This window comes from Brachyhypopomus gauderio, unplaced genomic scaffold (assembly GCF_052324685.1).
Source record: "Brachyhypopomus gauderio isolate BG-103 unplaced genomic scaffold, BGAUD_0.2 sc40, whole genome shotgun sequence".
NCBI classification, from domain to species: Eukaryota; Metazoa; Chordata; class Actinopteri; order Gymnotiformes; family Hypopomidae; genus Brachyhypopomus; species Brachyhypopomus gauderio.
The window spans coordinates 854,463-872,127 of record NW_027506868.1 but is presented as its reverse complement, the minus strand read 5'-3'; the positions used below and the strand labels follow the sequence as shown (position 1 = coordinate 872,127).

General features: G+C 40.1%; 1 protein-coding gene across 6 annotated transcripts in view; it reads left to right on the top strand.

Moving 5' to 3' along the window:
* Nucleotides 1-6,863, top strand: part of dgkh (diacylglycerol kinase, eta) — a 109,530-nt gene extending 102,667 nt beyond the window's left edge. For 5 of the 6 annotated variants that reach the window (XM_076985310.1, XM_076985309.1, XM_076985313.1 and 2 more), the window contains 4 exons: nucleotides 64-183; nucleotides 377-482; nucleotides 1,754-1,884; nucleotides 3,386-6,863. In XM_076985310.1, coding sequence (XP_076841425.1) covers nucleotides 64-183; nucleotides 377-482; nucleotides 1,754-1,884; nucleotides 3,386-3,472 — 444 coding nt within the window. In that variant the 3' untranslated portion in view covers nucleotides 3,473-6,863. The remainder of the gene's footprint in view (nucleotides 1-63; nucleotides 184-376; nucleotides 483-1,753; nucleotides 1,885-3,385) is intronic. The other variant, XM_076985311.1, reaches the window with a different exon arrangement.
* Nucleotides 6,864-17,665: the final 10,802 nt, after the last annotated feature.

The following is a 17,665-nucleotide window of genomic DNA, read 5'->3' as shown; positions in this document are numbered from 1 at the left end:
TTTATGGCTCCTCCTCATGTGGTTCTTGGCCGTGTCTTAACACTGTGTCTCCCGTCCTCGCAGCAGCTGGAGCCGCCCGACGAGGAGCAGCTTTCCACCTCCCTGCAGAGTGTGGAGGTGGAGCTGGGCAAGCTGGCTGAAGTCCCCTGGCTCTACTACATCCTCCAGCCCAACGATGAGGAGGTGAGTCCTGCCCGAACCCACACAGGATGCATATGAAGTACTGCTGCCCTGGGCGGTCTGTGTGTCATAGAGAGGGTGAGATAATGAACAGAATGTGATAATGGAGAGTTGAGTGATTAAAATACTGGTCTTAGTCATCACCAGCATGTGCACAGCATCAAAGGTGTGTGTGTGTGTGTGTGTGTGTGTGTAGGATCACTCACTGGAGTATGGGAAGAGGAATAGTCGTGGTGGCATGTTTCGCATTGTGCCAAAGTTCAAGAAGGAGAAGGTCTTGAAGAAGTCCAGCCCACAGTCAGGTAAGAGCGCTGTTCTCACTTTTAAGGAGCAGGCATGTCCATGGAGTTTGTTGCATTCATGGGGTGCAGTGCATTGTGTTCTGAAATTGACAGGAGTATCTTGTTGTTATTTTATTTTGAGAACATGGTCACATCACTTACTAATATAATATTGCTCTGTTAAAGAATGGCGTGTCTGATTTCTTAAAGTCATTATGGCAGTGGGGTGTGCCCTGTTTAATGACAGAGAACTACACAAAGCATTGACCCTACTCACCCTCACACCCTACACCCATCCACCCCAAACGTACTCTCATGTGCTCATGTGGTGTCATTGGTCCAACCTAACCAGTCATGACCATCCTGTACCTCCTCTGTTCATGATGTCATACTGTGAGTCAAATATGGTCCCTTGTGTCCACATATATGAATCAAACACAAAACCAAGGCTCAGCTCACAGGACAACCTCGACATGCTCATCTCACAGAAGGACAACCTCGACATGCTCATCTCACAGGACACCTATTGGCTTCACACAGCCAGAATTCCTGACTTGTCTTTCTTATTTGTGTGGGGGTACATTTAGGAGATGAAAAAATACATACTGCCATGTACCTATGTGGTTTGCATTATAAAAGCCACACGATATTCCTTTTCAGGGAAGTGAATGTTACACGTAAGTGCGTCCCTTCGTCATGGGTCTACAGGAGTGTCTATATTTTGAAATGAAGGAAGCCATTAGCAGAATCAGTCTTGAATTAAAAATGAATCTCAAAATCCTTATGGATGAGCCAGACTTTAGATGGATGGGGTGGACACGTGGGAGAGGACAAATGGGAAAGGACATGTGCAGGGAAGTGATGTAGAGCGTTAGGGTACGCAGGCTTCAGCCTGTCAAACTCCCTTCTCTGTTCTTCTCTCTGGTTCTCTCTGTCCCTACCTACCTCTCTCTCTCTCTCTCTGTTTGTTTCTCTCCTCTTTTGTGTGTGCTCTGAATGCGGTGTTGGATGTCCAACTGTGATAACCTGCATGCTCGAGAACCTCTGGGTATGTGACCAGAGATCTTCACCAAACCGAGCCTGTTTAACCCTTTCTTCGCCAGCCCCTGCTGCCTCTCCTTCCTGTGTTTCTTTCTCTGGTGTGATTTTTTTCTCCCTTTGTGGTTACTGTGGTAGTGGTTGTTTTTCTCTTCATTTCCACCCCATCCAACTCAGCCCCTTGGCTCTTGTCCTCTGTGTGTGTGCGGGGCCTTAGAGACTCAAGGGGGGTTTCTCGCTCTTGACTTGTGTAGTTCAGAGGTGGGGCACTGAGGAGGTGGGATCCTGGCTGGAGCAGCTCAGCTTGGGGGAGTACAAAGACACCTTCATCCGGCATGACATCCGTGGCTCTGAGCTCCTACACCTGGAGAGGAGGGACCTGAAGGTATACAACACACCCCCCTTTCGTGCCTCACAATGTCCCTGAGAATGATCAGACGTTTCTCTCTCCTCCTGTAATCTGCCTCTCTCTCTCTCTTTCTCTCTCTTTCTGTCCTGTTTCTTGACCTGACCCGTTTGCTGTTTTGTGCTGCACTGCTCTGCTTGGCTTCCTATGTACAAGTGTCGTTTGGGACTCGAACCCACTTACATACTAACTGTCTGTGACCCTGACATGCTGCAGCCTGAGGTGTAGGGTAGAGTCAGTGAGGTGTAGAGTAGAGTCAGTGAGGGGTGGGATAGAGTCTCATTCACTGAAGCTGAAATCGCAGCTGCACCTGTAGTATAGTGCGTATGGAGGTGTCACGGACAAGCCAACCTGTGTGAAGCCCACCCGGTGAGAGCAAGATGCCTGTTTGTCAAATCTTTGGAGTACGGTGAGAGAAGAGTGCATGTGTGAGTGTGTGAAAACTGGTGTGAGTCTTCACATGGTCAGGCAAAATTACATCACCAGAAGTAAAGCTTAGATTACATTTCTATATCAAGTGCAAATCTGTAGCTCACCTGATCACATGTATGTCAGTTTAACAGTTCTATTAATTCACGATTGTGGCTAAATGAATTCTTAAACCAGTAATTGAAGGTGTCATTTGGACATTTTTTTCATTTGTGTGCTATCATTTGCACTTTTTGGATATATCCATGTCGGTGTGAAGATTCCTGCCACACTGTAACCTCACCAAGAGAAATGCACCAATAAAACAAAATGTATGCATTACTTACACAGTAGCTCTGTCCACTTTTTAACCAGACAAAGTGTGAAATGATTAGATGAATGATTTTTCGTTGTCCATTTGTTATTTGTGTTGAATTCGTTAATCGCCTTCATGATGAAAAACAGTTATAGAATCAAAAAAATTTAGTAATGGAAAATTGATGCTGCACCATTTACCAAAATGAAGCCAAAATGCACATTTAAATGAAAACCCATAATGAATATTTCCAGGACTATGCTGTTTTTTCTTGTGATCCCCTCATTTCAAATGTTCCTGTCATTTATCTGTAAGAACTTCCATGTTGTTTCTTGAGTTTTCATGGTGTATTTATGAAAATCGGAATCAATTTATGAAATCAGTTATTTCAAGAAAAACAATTATGCAATGCTCTAAACTGTACCCAGCTGCATTAGCATTGTTGGCAAAGTGTAATAGTTAATGTATATGTGTACAGCTAATGTATATGCATACAAGTATAATCTGTGAACCCTATTAATGTTTTAACTGCAGTGTAGTAGACAGTAGTGTTTTTAGAAAGCAGAATAGCATGTGCATTTTATTTTTGTTGTAATTTTATGTTTTAAATAATGAATAAATAATCATTTTTACATATTAAAATACATATTACACACACACACGTGTGTGTGTGTGTGTGTGTGTGTGTGTGTGTGTGTGTGTGTGTGTGTGTGCAAAATGTTATTCTCAGTGGACTTTGTCTGCTCATCTCTACAGGATCTGGGGATCTCGAAGGTGGGTCATATGAAGAGAATTCTTCAGGGAACTAAGGAACTGGCCAAAAGTGCCATGATCGACCTGTGAGGCCCGAGTGTCTGTTTCTTGACCTGAGGTGAACAGTGTTTAGAGCGCCACTGTCTGGAAAAGCTTGGTATTGAGGAGTTCCCTCCCCCTTACTTTAGCATAGCTTTAGAGAACTTCAGAATGCTGTTTTAAAATGAGTGCTGGTGCCAAAATAGATGTAGAACATTCCGGGTGGCTATAAATTTATAGGGGGAAACAAAAGCCATTTCTTACTGCATTGATGGCACAATCAGGTATGCAACTCTCATTGTAGAGACAACGTCTGGCATCTTCAAGAGTCAAGTAGCAAAACAGGACTTCCATAAATTGTTCACTGTGGGTGAAATAAGGCCTCGTAATAGCTTACTGGTCCTTCGCCTTGTGGTAGGTGGATACAATAGGATGAGGGTGAGATGTGTCAGCAATATTCTTCTTTCAACAGCACTGTTTACATTTTGAGGAGACAGGAAAATGGCTGGCGAGGTCTTGCAATCAAACTGCAATCATTGCAAACTGGCCTGCAGTCCAGGGAAATGTTTGCAAAGGGGTTTCCTGAAACAGTGACATTCTGCTGCATGGTTTATGCTTGATTTGGATATCTATTTCACTGCATGATTAGTGTCTTGTTTTTTTATTGTACAAACTAACACTTGAACAAGTTTTATATGACTTTAGTATGATACAATTTGTTACTACTGAAGCATCCCTGTGGTCTTATTAGACTGCTGCTTTATTTCTGTTCATTTGTTTGCATGAAACCTGTGTCAAAGAGCAATGGTGTGCCATATTTATTGTAAAATCTGCTTTATTGGTAGGACATTTATACATAATTAGCACATTAAGTAAGACAAAATATATCAGTTCTCCATGAAAACAGTACCAAAGTGAATATGCCCAACACATTGTCTTTTTGAAAGAGAGTTTTAGTTTCCATTTAGAATTTCTCCAAATTAAATAGTAATTATAAGTATGAGTTTCCCAAAACTCAGTAACATACATTAATTTTAAGCATCAAATATTAGTGTGATAATTGTTAGGTATTGGAAATATAGTCACTTCTCTACATATCAACTCCAAATTTACTTTAATTGCTTAACTATTTTACTTGGACTAGAAATCTTGTTTTGATCATAAGATATTGCAGATGATCTGTCTTTGCATAGGTTTCTCTTGACTTTCGGTCCTTGAATTGCATTTAGGGATACATTGTAATTTTGATAAAATACCCAGAACTACATTTAAGTTGATGGCATTACAGGGTATACTAGTATAAGTAAAGTTTTGTTTGTTAATATATGCACTGTAAATATATCAGACTGTCTATACTGTTGATTCCAATTGTAAGGAAAAGGTTTGTATAGATTAATACTAACATGATTTATTGAGCTTACACTTTTGATTGTGAATAGTGCACCACGATACCGATGTGAATTATAAAAATGTTTAGTAATTGCCTTTATATGTTAAGTGCTGTTGTATTCTATTGAAGGTGCAATATTGTATTTATTTTGATACATTTACTTCTCTATGAAGCTTTATTATGTAATTTTTACAAAAAACAACAACAAAAAAGATCACAAAATATTTCATGCTTGAGTTTGGTATTAGGTGGCTTGTGAACAGACTTAACCATTCCATAATCTCTCCAAATTCATAAAATCTTCCTTGAGAAAATCATTGATCTATCTTCTAAACTGTGCTTCCAGGATAATTTGCAAGACAACTGGATGTTTTAAGACATTTAGAACCAGCAGAATTGTCTGCTGGGCCTCCTTTATTTCATCCCATAACAGAGACTTTTCACCCATTACCTTTAATCAGATTCTGTAAATCACATGTAATCTCAATCATCTGTGTGCATTTTGGTACCTTTGTGAAATTGTCATAACATAATCTGCCTCTAGAGGGTGGCAGATCCCACCTGAATTACTGAGGAATGACAAGGTGGCTTTGGTGAAGTTCAGTGACTCCCAACCAAAAAATAGCCACACACCCTGGATCTTTATTCTGATACACATACAGTTACTCTAACAAAAAATGGGTCCAATGTGAAGTGAGAGCAACTGACACAAAAACGAAATTACAAAGCGAGTGCATAGAATAGAATAATTGTCCCATAGAATAATTGCTCATAAATTTGGCTGTAGAAAACAGATTTCAGGGTTCTTATTTTCTTCTTTGATTCTGATCCTAATGTGTTTAGGGAACAGGAAGCAGGTGTGAGTCTGTCCTCCACGTGGAGGAAAGAGGCAGCCAACAGTATTTTTTCAGTGGAAAGAGAGGGGGGTTACATCACTGTATTCCTGAGTTTAACAAACATGGGTATTTTTAGACATTATGAAAAATTGTGTTTACTGCCATTCAGGAATGAACATATTGTTCTTTTTATGTATGTTTTATTTTCACTTTACATGAATATGTACTGCATTTGACAAAAAAATCAGAACATTTTTCGAATATGATTTCCCCCTGAGTCATTGCCAAAGATTCATCAGTTAACTATACATAGAATTTTATTCTAGAAACCCGTTACAAACAAGATGTAGTGACATATGTGTCAACATTTAGAGGTGTAAGTGACATGGCTTTACATGGTTTCATGATATCTTTTGCATATAACATCTTCAAGATTTAGGGACACAAAACTCTGCAGATAAGACTTGACTTAACATTGTTTTCCATTTATAAACTGTAGCAGGTTGATTGACCTCACAACACTGGTGCCTACCTGTGGATTTATTTGCTTTCATTTCATTCGGATGGCCAAGTGCAGTCTTCCTCTTACGCTGAATTCATCTCCACACATTCCGTGTGTTTCACTCTCTGAACGAGATTACAGGAGCATTTCCTCCAGAATAGTGGTGGTTTCACAAGACTTCAGGCATACGGAAGCTTGATCTTATCTATACATGGTGTACATAAAGCTGTATACTGCCTGATTTTTTCCAAACCAATTCACATGAGAAATTCTTAGAGCAGGATTGCATATCTCCGACCTGATCCAATTAAGAGAAGTGATATGTGAGTTTTATTTGTTTACATTGTGTTTACAATGGCACAGTTTAATTTTTAAAACTTTGTGCATAGCTATATACAGCATTTGCATATTTATTAAGGTTAAACAACTGATGTATATGTGTTTTTCCTTTGGGATAAAATGTTACACTAAGTCACTTGTATTGATATCTGGATGATTTTTGGTAAAGTAGTTGGTAAATTTTATGACTACTAAGTGACTGTTTTCTGTGCCTTTTATCGTAGATGCATGGTTAACTATTTATTACAATATGGAATTCACTGAGATGTGTATTTTTGTATCCAGATTGAATAAATAACTGTTTAAATTTTGTTGTACATTTTGAAGTGGTAAAATGGTGCCACTTGAAATCTTCTTCAATAAAACCGAATGCATATGTAATGTTTATCACCTCTTAATTACTTTGGTTGTTATTTCGTTAGAGTATTGAGTATATAGTATTGACTTTTATTTAATACATTGATACATTTTATTATTTCACAAGGTAAAATATGGTTTGCAGCCAGACACACATACAAATGTGTACTCACAAATAAAAATGGGAAACATTAAATAATTTTTTTAACATTCACTTACGAGCAGAAGATTAAACATGTTTAGTGCAGTTTAGATTAAATACCATGGCACTTCCGGTGCAAGTTTGGCCTAAACTGGCTGAAAATTAAGCAAAAATATTTCTTACTCCCTGGTTGCAGCCCAATTTTTACACCACCCGCACAAATAAGACTTATTAAACTGACCAAAAGCCGAACCATACCTGTCAAGTTTTGTATTTAAAAATACGGGACAGTTCCCGTATATGACGTCATCGCCTAATTTGCATAATCGGTTATTTGCATATAGCTGCAATCAAGGCTGTAGGAGAGACGAAAACATCTTTGGAGTGGCAAAAAGTGAAGAAAAAACACCCCAAATATGTTTTGAACTACAAATGTGACTAAACCCACGAGTTTTCTATTTTTATTTTTTTAAAGCATTCATGTGCCGCGCCAAACAGAATTCTGTCACTAGTCTCGCGAGGCTAGTGACAGAATTCTGTTTGGCGCGGCACATGAATGCTTTTAAAAAAATAAAAATTGAAAACTGAAAATACGGGAAAATAAAAATACGGGATGACGCCGGGACAGGGCGGTAAAATACGGGACTTTCCCAGCCAAAACGAGACACTTGACAGGTATGAGCCGAACTACCATTTCAAGTTACACCCATTTTATTTTCGGCAATAGTTTTCCATCAGTTCCCCTCCCGTTAATGTTTTGGGGCTGAACTGGGAGTGATGTGTTTAACCACTTCTATTTGGTTAACGTTAGCACAATATCTAAGGTGGGGCAGTAAACTTGTAACACCCTAGTACCAAGTTTTAGCGTAATTGCGGAGTTAGTCATTTTATTATCTAGTTAGCTGAAATGTAGCCAAAATGACACCGAAACACATTGAAGAGGTTATTTAGCCAATGTATATTGCTAGAAAGCTTTGTAAGTAGTTAGCACAGCTAACATTCATTTGGGTGGAGTATTAAAATAATTACCATGCATCAGTCAAGAGCTCATGAAAGCGGCGCTTATTAAAGTAAACCTCGCTTGAGTTAGCCAAACAATTAACTTCCGTCTAGTTCCGTTACACTAACGCAGGGGTCGGCAACCTATTACACCGAGGCATAATCACTGGCACGCTGGGCCAGCATCAGCAAAAAATTTAATAGACATGTCCCCCCCCCCACTTTTTCTAAACGAATCAAGCGCTAGGACCACGCAGAATACGACCGCTCCGAGTTTGCTTAAATAAATCAGGTCTATTACTATTAGTAGTTCGCTCTGACTCCAATTTTATTTGTTGATAGTGGCACACTCATTGACTAGAAATGTTAAAGTTGGCACTCCATGTCTCAAAGGTTGCCGACCCCTGCACTCCAAAATCCAGATTCAACCTGTTCCCGTTCATTCAAGACTGGCTTTTGTAATCGGGGACAGGGCTGGACTCTGGTAATCTGGCGTACCGGGCATTTGTGGGTCGGTGGGCCGACAGTCCTCAGGGGCCGATGGATTTTTTTTTCTTCCCTTCTTTTCAGAGACCGGCCCACAAATTAGGGTGGGCGGCCCATTGGCCCATCTTCAATATAGACAGTGGACTGAACCAATCAACATATAGGATGAAATCCCTTTCACCCTTTATCTGCGTGGTCCACTGTAATTCCTGCTACATTCAGTGTTGAGCGCGTTGTTCAAGGAGAGGCAGCATGGAGCAACAGCAGTAGCGAACCGTGACCATTATACCTGGGCTCGCTCCCATACCCCCCCGAAAAATAATTGTTTCCTCTCCTAACTGCAATAAAGAAAAAAATTGAGACGACAGTACATCTTTAAAAACGCATTAAACAATAACATCTGTACTAGATAACTTCTTAAGCAAAATAAGGTGTTCCGTGTTCCTCGGAAGCGGAATATGTAAACAACGCGCCTGAGGGCATCAAAGGAATCAATCCAAACTAGCTAGCGGTGGTACGCTAACGACAGCTAGCGTCGTCACAGCGGGCGGAAAGTATCATACAGTTAAGCCCGCCCACTAAGAGGGAAAATATGATTGGTCAATTTTACTGTCATTTGAAACTGGTATTGCGCTGATCATATTGACTTAATAAGCAAACAGAGCACTTCCGAAATCGTCAATTTCAATGACACAGTGGCCAGCAATTTCCGCCCAGAACCATCATAGAGGCCAAATTGCGTTTCAATCATACGGACATTCTTCATTCATGTTATTCATTTACTGCTAATCGGGACGAGAGGCAGGACCTAGTGCTATCTACACCGGGGACAAGGCAGAAGAGCGTACATTTACCACTACATTTACCAGATCGTACATTTACCAGTGGATTTAATTGGGTAATTAATGGTTTCAATCGTTTTCATATTTTGCGGTAAAACAAAGTTATGCCGTTCGCTACGGCGTTGAACACTGTCAGAGCTAGCCACAAGCTCTTGTGATAAATAGGTAGATAGATGGGCCTATTAAGTTCGCGTCAACCCCGTGTAGTTAACGGTGACATAAAATAATAAACGGGATTTTTTTTCTAGTGTCTCTTTAGTTGTAACTGGTGAATACAGGGACGTGTGAGGACAACATTCGCGCCACGGCTGAAAAGGTTGAAGATGAAGCTGTAAACTCTTGTCGTTTGAGTCTAACCTGTGCTTTAGCCCATGTTAGAAAATAAATACACGTGAACCCTGGTATTTTTTACACTAATTTTCACAGCTGATATATTTATTGGTTCATTAAGAGGTAATGGTTTTGACTGAGCCATCTGGAATGGTGAAAGCGGCTTCTTGCGTTTCTGGATCTGCCTCCATTGAATCCATTGACAAGACAGTCAATGTTGTGAACAGACGTAGACTTGGGTTTAGGGTTGTGTACTGTTTGGGTCACGTGGTGTCTGTGGCGGTAACAATTTGTAATATCACCTGTGCACTTGCTAGGTGAGAGCCAGGTAGTGATTGGGTGATGGAGGCCTACTTTTGCTGACCGCCTAAAACGCTGTAAGTTGCTAACTTAAACGTTCCCTAAGGATTATCGCTTGTATCTGCATTTTATAATGTTTGGGGATTGTGGAGATCTGTTGACACTGATGTTTTAATTCTGGATTTGATACGAAATAAAGCAACCATAACTCAAGCTTGGATTTACGTTTTGAATAGCTAACGCGTTGGGCACTAGTTTCCCCTATTCAGCCGCTCGACGACTTTGAAGTTTATTGGACAGTCGTCAACAGTCAAAAAAAAATTTTTTTATGGATTTTACAATATTTTACTGAGCCCGTAAGGTGACATCATGTAAAAAAATTATAACGCGTGGCCACGACTTATTGACGTGTGGGAACGAGATACTAATGTCGCCTTTCACACACGGCAACAAAGTTTATTTTTTCACAGCAAATCAAGCAGATCCCAGGGATGTTTGTGAACTGACTGCCCAAGGAAGGTAAACCTGGCTTTATATAAAGTAATACTTAATTATCTTGTTCGCACGCGTTAATTATCTCGTTCGCACTTGTTAGTAAGTCATGGCCACGCATTTTTTTTTACATGATGTCACCTTATGGGCCCCGTAATATTTGGCATCACCTGTCGCTGTACCCCCGTACACCAGCAGCCACCCCCCCCACCCCCCGTCGCCGTATCCCCATGACATCACATGTCAACCCCCCCCATCTTCTCACCTTTTTAACCCCTGACCCATTTTCATGCCTGGTTTTTTTTCGCCTGACGCGTTTTAAATGGTATGCCATGTTGCTTGTTGTCGTGCGAAATGAAAGACGTTGATGACATAACTTGCACTTTACATTGTTTGATTCATCTTTATCTTTTTCAAAATACTTTTTAAAGTTTTTTAGTAGCCGTTAAAATCTCATCAGATGCTGACTACCTGTAGCGTGTTCAGCTCCGCTCATTTGGACTGTGCAACTGCAGGGTGTGATTTATTAATGTGTAGTAAGGAAGATGCCTATTGTTAATGCGCACACATCATTAAAAAATATTTATTAACAGAAATTAGGATGATTTTATTTGACAAAAGGCTATATATAACGAAAACAAAGACATTTCATGTAGCAACTAATGCTTAGCAGCATCCTTGGGCACCCCCATGCAGTTAGAATGGTACATTCGACTATGACGTTCATAGTCGACTAGGGGGTGTATCAGCGACTATTGCATGTCACCCCTAGAGCTGTTATATCGGAGAAATTCAGTGATTAAAATAAAAGTGATTGTGATATGGGTAACACGGTGGCTTGGTGGTTAGAACGTTTGCCTCTCAGCACTGGGGTCTTGGGTTCAAGTCCCTATCTGAGTGGAGTTTCCATGTTCTCCCCGTGTTTGCGTGGGTTTCCTCCGGGATCTCCGGTTTCCTCCCACAGTCCAAAAACATGGAGGATAGGTAAATTGGCAGTCAACAAAAAAAAAAATTCTCCCTGAGTGTGAGTCTGTGTCTCTATATTCAATAAAAAAAGTAGTGTCTGTCTGTCTGTGTGTTTGCTTGTATGCCCAGTGGTGGATGGTGCTCTGCCACTAGGGTCTGTCCTCTCTCCCCTTTCTGCACCCCATTCAGTCCCCCAGGGGGCTGTGGATCCCGGTTGAGAGTACGCTGTGCGCAATTGGCTGCCGCTTCTCACCGGTGTGTGTGTGATTGGTTGTCTGTGAATTGTACCTGTGTTAAATTGTAAAGCGCCTTGGGAATTTGGAAAGGCGCTATATAAATCGAACATTCATTCATTCATATAATAATGCTAATATTGCATCCAATTACTTAAACAGTAATTTTTTAATTTTTTTTCTACGTCGTACCCCACATGCATAAATTACAAGTTGGTTGTGCTCCACTAATTATGAGGGGCCGGTCTAAACCAAAAATGCCAGGGCCGATTTTTTGTCCCAGTCCAGCGCTGATCGGCGATCATGCGCATGCACACAGTATTTAAGCAGCCTCACTAATCGATATTTGAAAAGGCAAGAAAATGTCGAAAGAGCTGAAAGAACGAGCAGCTACTCATACGTCTGTATGAGGAATATAAAGACGTTATTATGAAGAAAGGCAACACGTCCTGTATTAATAAAGCCAGAGAAGCTGCCGAATATTGCAGACAGATTAAATGTGTGAACATATAATTTAATCCATTCATTGGCATTTTAAAAGTGTTATAGTAAATTAATAATGTTAATAATTTACTGATTTAGAAGTAACATGCGCGGGGTTAAGAGAACGTGGCAGCAGGTCAACGTGAAATATAAAAATATACTCCAGAATGGTAAGTACAGTTGATTAGTCTAATGTGCAGGAAAAGGTAAAACACCATATTAAATAACTGTATAAAATATTTTAGCAACCAGAAAGAAAACTGCTACTGGTGGTGGGCCTCCTGTAGCCAAGTATGTCTCGCTGCAGCCTGCAGGAAGGCGGAGTTGGACATCCAACCCCGCCCACATCCAACTGCACCCTCTAATGCGCTGTCGTGCGCCAACCCACTACTTCTTCATTCGAGAATAACTGTGTGGCACTTGAAAATATGCATAATAACTCACAAGTGTTCAAGAGACACGTCGTTGCGCTTAATTTACACATACCTCGTTTACTTTGTGTATCGTTCCATGTATGTTATTCATTATTTTTATTTATTGGGTGGCGAACGTAAAATGTTGACGGGGGGATGTAAAATGGACACAAATTAAGTATTATATCGTGATAGATCGATCGCCGGTGGTTGGCGCCAGAGCGAACTAGTAACTCATTGAATCATAGATGTAGATCAGAAGTAAATAAACTAGATTTTTTTCGGCGTGAGAAATCGGATGTGTGGCGTGAGAGCGTGTGAAGACGGTCAAATGCGTGTGTCTCATGCTCAATGCGTGAGAGTTGGCAACTCTGCTACTATAAGTACACAATTAAAATGGTAATGTTTACTGTTTACTGATAATGTTGGTGATAGAGAAGGGGTATGTTGGTAATGTTGGTAATGGAGAAGGGGTGTAATCAGGGCTTAATTTGAGCCTGAAGGGTGCGTTCCCGGGAACTGTCTGCCTCGATCCGGTAACTTTCAAGCCTACTAATTATAAGTTATGAAGAAATCTGTCTGCGTTGAACCAATTAATTGAACAAATAATTCTATAAAAGACATTTTTAAACACAAGATCCACATTCCTAAATCACATAAGAGCTCTCCTTTTTAGCGTTGCCTTTCCGTGTCTCCCCTATAAAGCTAGTTATACTTTCGTGAGTGACCGTAGCGCGCGACTCCGCACACCTCGCGCGCATCACATTCTTTGCAGTGTTGTCCGAAACGATATGTGGTAGTATAAAGAAACACCCCTCAAACACAGGGGAAGGAACATTTACCTGACCAATTTTAATGTTGCACTGTGTTTCAGATTTGAAAAGTGCTGGAATTTAGGCTAAAGTACTTGAAAATGCACTTCTGCAATTAAAACACTTATAAAACACACGTAAATAGTTCTGGAAGTTCTGTTTACTGGGAGCAAAAACAGTCCAAGTTTCGAATGTAACATGGGCGTGGCTTCGGACTTCGGAAGAGGGTGGAGTTGGATGTGGGCGGGGTTGGATGTCCAACTCCGCCTTCCTGCAGGCTGCAGCGAGAGGCTTCTCCCTGTAGCAGCCCTCACTCCTGCAGAAGACCTTGCTTTAGAGCAGCGTTTCTCAAAGTGTGGGGCCTGTCGTTTTTTTTTTTTTTTACGTATATTTTTATTGAACTGAGCAGATACTTGAAAGACAAGTATCAGACAGCGTTTTTGCATTACAATTTTTCAAAACAAAAACAATCAATAACACAAAAAACCAACAACCCCCCCCCCCCAAAAAAAAAAAAAAAACAACAGAAACAACGCAGCAGGGGAGATCATGTACCGATTCTATTATCAGTTCAATTAAAGTATTGTAATTTTACTTAATCCTGGTTGATTGTTTGCATATTTTCAAAATCAGATAGTACTGGGCTCCAAATTTTGTAAAAATTTTTAGTTGATCCTCTAAGAGAATACTTAATCTTTTCTAATTTAAGAAATAGTAAAAGGTCTCTAAGCCAGTGTGTGAATTTAGGTGGATAAGCCGATTTCCAATCTAGCAAAATTCTTCTCCGTGCTAGAAGAGTAGCAAAGGCAAAGACATCTCTTTCTTTGTTACTAACTGGGGCAACATCTTCCAGGATGCCAAAGATAGTTGTTACCACATTGGGTTGCACATCAGTGTCCAGTGCTTCTGATAAGAAATAAAAAATGGCTGTCCAGAACTCTGACAGTCTGGGACATGCCCAGAACATGTGTGTCAAATCAGCCTTGGCGACGTGACAACGATCACACGTATCACAAATGTTGGGATAAATTTTAGCCAATTTAACTTTACTATAATGTACTCTGTGTAGCACTTTGAACTGAATTAAACTGAGTCGAGCACAGGAGGATGTTCCGTTGACTCTAGCTAGTGCACTATCCCAGGTTTGGTCGGATATCTCCATTCCAATCTCCTTCTCCCACTCCAAGTGCACCCTTTCCTGTAATGAGTTTTTAAAAGATAAAATAATATTGTATATACGTGAGACCAGACCTCTGGATTCTGGTGAGATCTCTAAAACCATATCTAGTCCAGATCTTGGAGGCAAATATGGAAAAGTTGAACAATCTTTATGGATGAAATGCCATAGTTGGAAATAACAAAATAAACTAGCGTTGGAGAGCTTAAATTTAGCAGAGAGATCTGTGAAGCTGGCAAAAATGTCTTCTAAAAACAAGTCACTGAATTTGGTTAAACCGAGCTTCTGCCAGTGTGCATAGGTAGAATCTAACTTTGTTGAAGGGAATTGATGATTATTGCATGTTGGGGCCTGTAACTAAAGGTCTAAGAGTTTAAAATTTCGACGAAATTGTGTCCAGATTTTTAGAGTGTTCTTAACAACTGGACATGTAGTGTACTGTGCAATAGGAAGAGGTAATTTGGAGGTAACTAGCGCAGCAAAAGATGTTGCAGAGCATGCGCTGGATTCCATTTACACCACTCTGCCTGTGGAGATTCCATCCAAAGTATTATTTTTTGTAGATTTGCTGCCCAATAATAAGACATAAAGTTTGGGAGTGCTAATCCACCCTGAGACCTAGGTTTTTGGAGAAGCTCTTTGTGTACTCTGGGGACTTTACCACACCACGGACGTAATTTTGGGGGGGGACATGTCCCCCCCACTTTTTCAAAAGCCGGCTTTGGTCCCCCCCAGTTTTTACGGTTAAAACCAAATATTTAAATAGCGACGAATCTATGTCCCCCCCACTTTTGAAATCAAAATTACGTCCATGTACCACACCATAAAAATGATATGACCATTTTATCGATCATTTGAAAAAACGATTTTGAGAGAAAAATTGGGAGACTCTGAAACAGGTATAAAAACCTAGGCAGTACATTCATTTTGACACAGTTGATTCTACCTGCAAGAGTTAATTGTAACATATTCCATTTCTGAAAATCAAGTTTGAGCTTATTAAGCAAAGGTATGAAATTATTTACATAAAGGCTGGCCATGGTACGTGTAATGTTAATCCCCAGATATCTGAATCCTGATTTGTTTATTTGGAAAGGCATGTCTGAGCTTGTTAGTGTCAAAGCTGGACCATTTAGAGGAAAACATGTACTCTTTGATAAATTTAGTTTATATCCTGAAAAACTACCAAATATCTTTAATATTTGGACTAGATTTTGAATAACCTTTACGGGGTCTGAAATAAATAATAAGAGATCGTCAGCATAAAGGCTTACTTTGTGTTCCATGCCTCTTCTACAAATTCCATGGACAGATTCAGAAGCTTTCAACATAATAGATAAGGGCTCAATAGCCAGGGCAAAAAGGAGCGGGCTAAGCGGACATCCCTGTCTGGTGCCTCTCCCGAGAGGGATAGCTTAAGAGCGTGATTTGTTCGTAATTATTGAAGCCTTTGGTGCAGTGTATAATAGACGGATCCATGAAAGAATTTTTGGTCCGAAGTAAAATCTTTCCAAAACGGTGAACAAATAGTTCCACTCCACTCTGTCAAAGGCCTTTTCTGCGTCTAAAGACACAACTATTTCGGGAATATCTGAGGATGCAGTGGAGTGAATAACTCCCAAGAGCCTACGGATATTAGTAAAGGAATGACGGTTTTTCATGAACCCGGTCTGGTCTGAAGAAATCAATTCAGGCATTATGGTCTCTATCCTAGAAGCTATGACCTTTGCAAATATTTTGACATCCGTATTTAAAAGTGATATTGGTCTATATGAGCCGCATTCCAGAGAGTCTTTATCTAGTTTTAGAAGAAGCGTGATTGATGCTTCAGTGAGAGTTTGAGGTAAAAATCCTTGGCTTCGAGAATGCTCAAACATTTCTAGAAGAAGGGGGGCCAATTTAGTCGAGAATTTTTTTAAAAATTCGACTGGGAAGCCATCCGGGCCCGGCGCCTTGCCACTTTGCATTTGTCGTTTTAATGCCTGTTCGTTTTCATAAGCCCCGGATGTTTAAAATGTCTGCGGAACATTGTGAACCAGGGCTAGATGCGGCCCTTTAATGAATTTGTACCGGCCCTCGCGGTCAACAATTTACGTTCGACAACCCCCCCTCAACAACACATCCGCCACCCGGGTGATATGGGACAGGTGGGGCATGGAATTTCCCCTTCTTCTGAGGTGGGGAATGATAGAAAAAAATTGAGAACCACTGCTTTAGAGCAAAACAGCGGACGCCCCATCATTGTGGGAATTTAAGGAGGAACATCATCTGATCCTGTCTGTCCTCATGATACACAGCCTTATGTTAAAGGTAGGTTCAGTTGTTTCTCAAATTTTACATTTTTGTTCTTACAGGCTACATCGTAGTATTATTGTATACTTGATGACTAAAATTTTACAGTGGCGGGGGGTGTGCTGACTCTTTGGACCCTCCTGTATTTGACACTAATGTGAGTACCATAAACCAGCCTATTTCTTATGACTGAACCCTGAGGATTGTTAACATTTATGTGTCTTAATTTGTTGTTCGCAGGGGGAGATTGCCGGACTATCCAGGATGATACATGAGGATGAGGACAAAGTGTCTGCCTGTTCAGAAAGGCCAGCTGTAAGGCGTGTGTGTCTAAGTATGTTAATGTGCTGTGTGATCTCATGATTTGTGTTGTGTTTAAAGGAAATGGAAGAACAGAGAGAAGACCCTCAGGCCTCCACGTCCAGAGCACACCTCTGCAAGAGAACAAGTAGTTATACAGGTACTTGCTCAAAGATATAGAATGTAAAAAAGCAGATCTGCAGTACAAAAAACTAAAAATATGGAAGTTGGAGCTTGAAATAAAGAAAATGGAGAAAAATGGGAGTATTTGCAAAAAGGTCTCATTTTAATATGCTTGTTAAGTAAAGTGCAAGATAAGTAAATCAAAGTTTCTTCTGTCCACAGGCTCAGCAAGACAATGAATAAATTTCTCTTTCCAAAAAAAAGGTGTCTTGTTTTGTGTTAGTGTTAATAATATATATATATATATATATATATATATATATATATATATATATATATATATATATATATATATATATATATATAATATAATATATATATATATATAAATGTGCCGTATTTTGTCAATTGTGATTTTTACACCGCAATC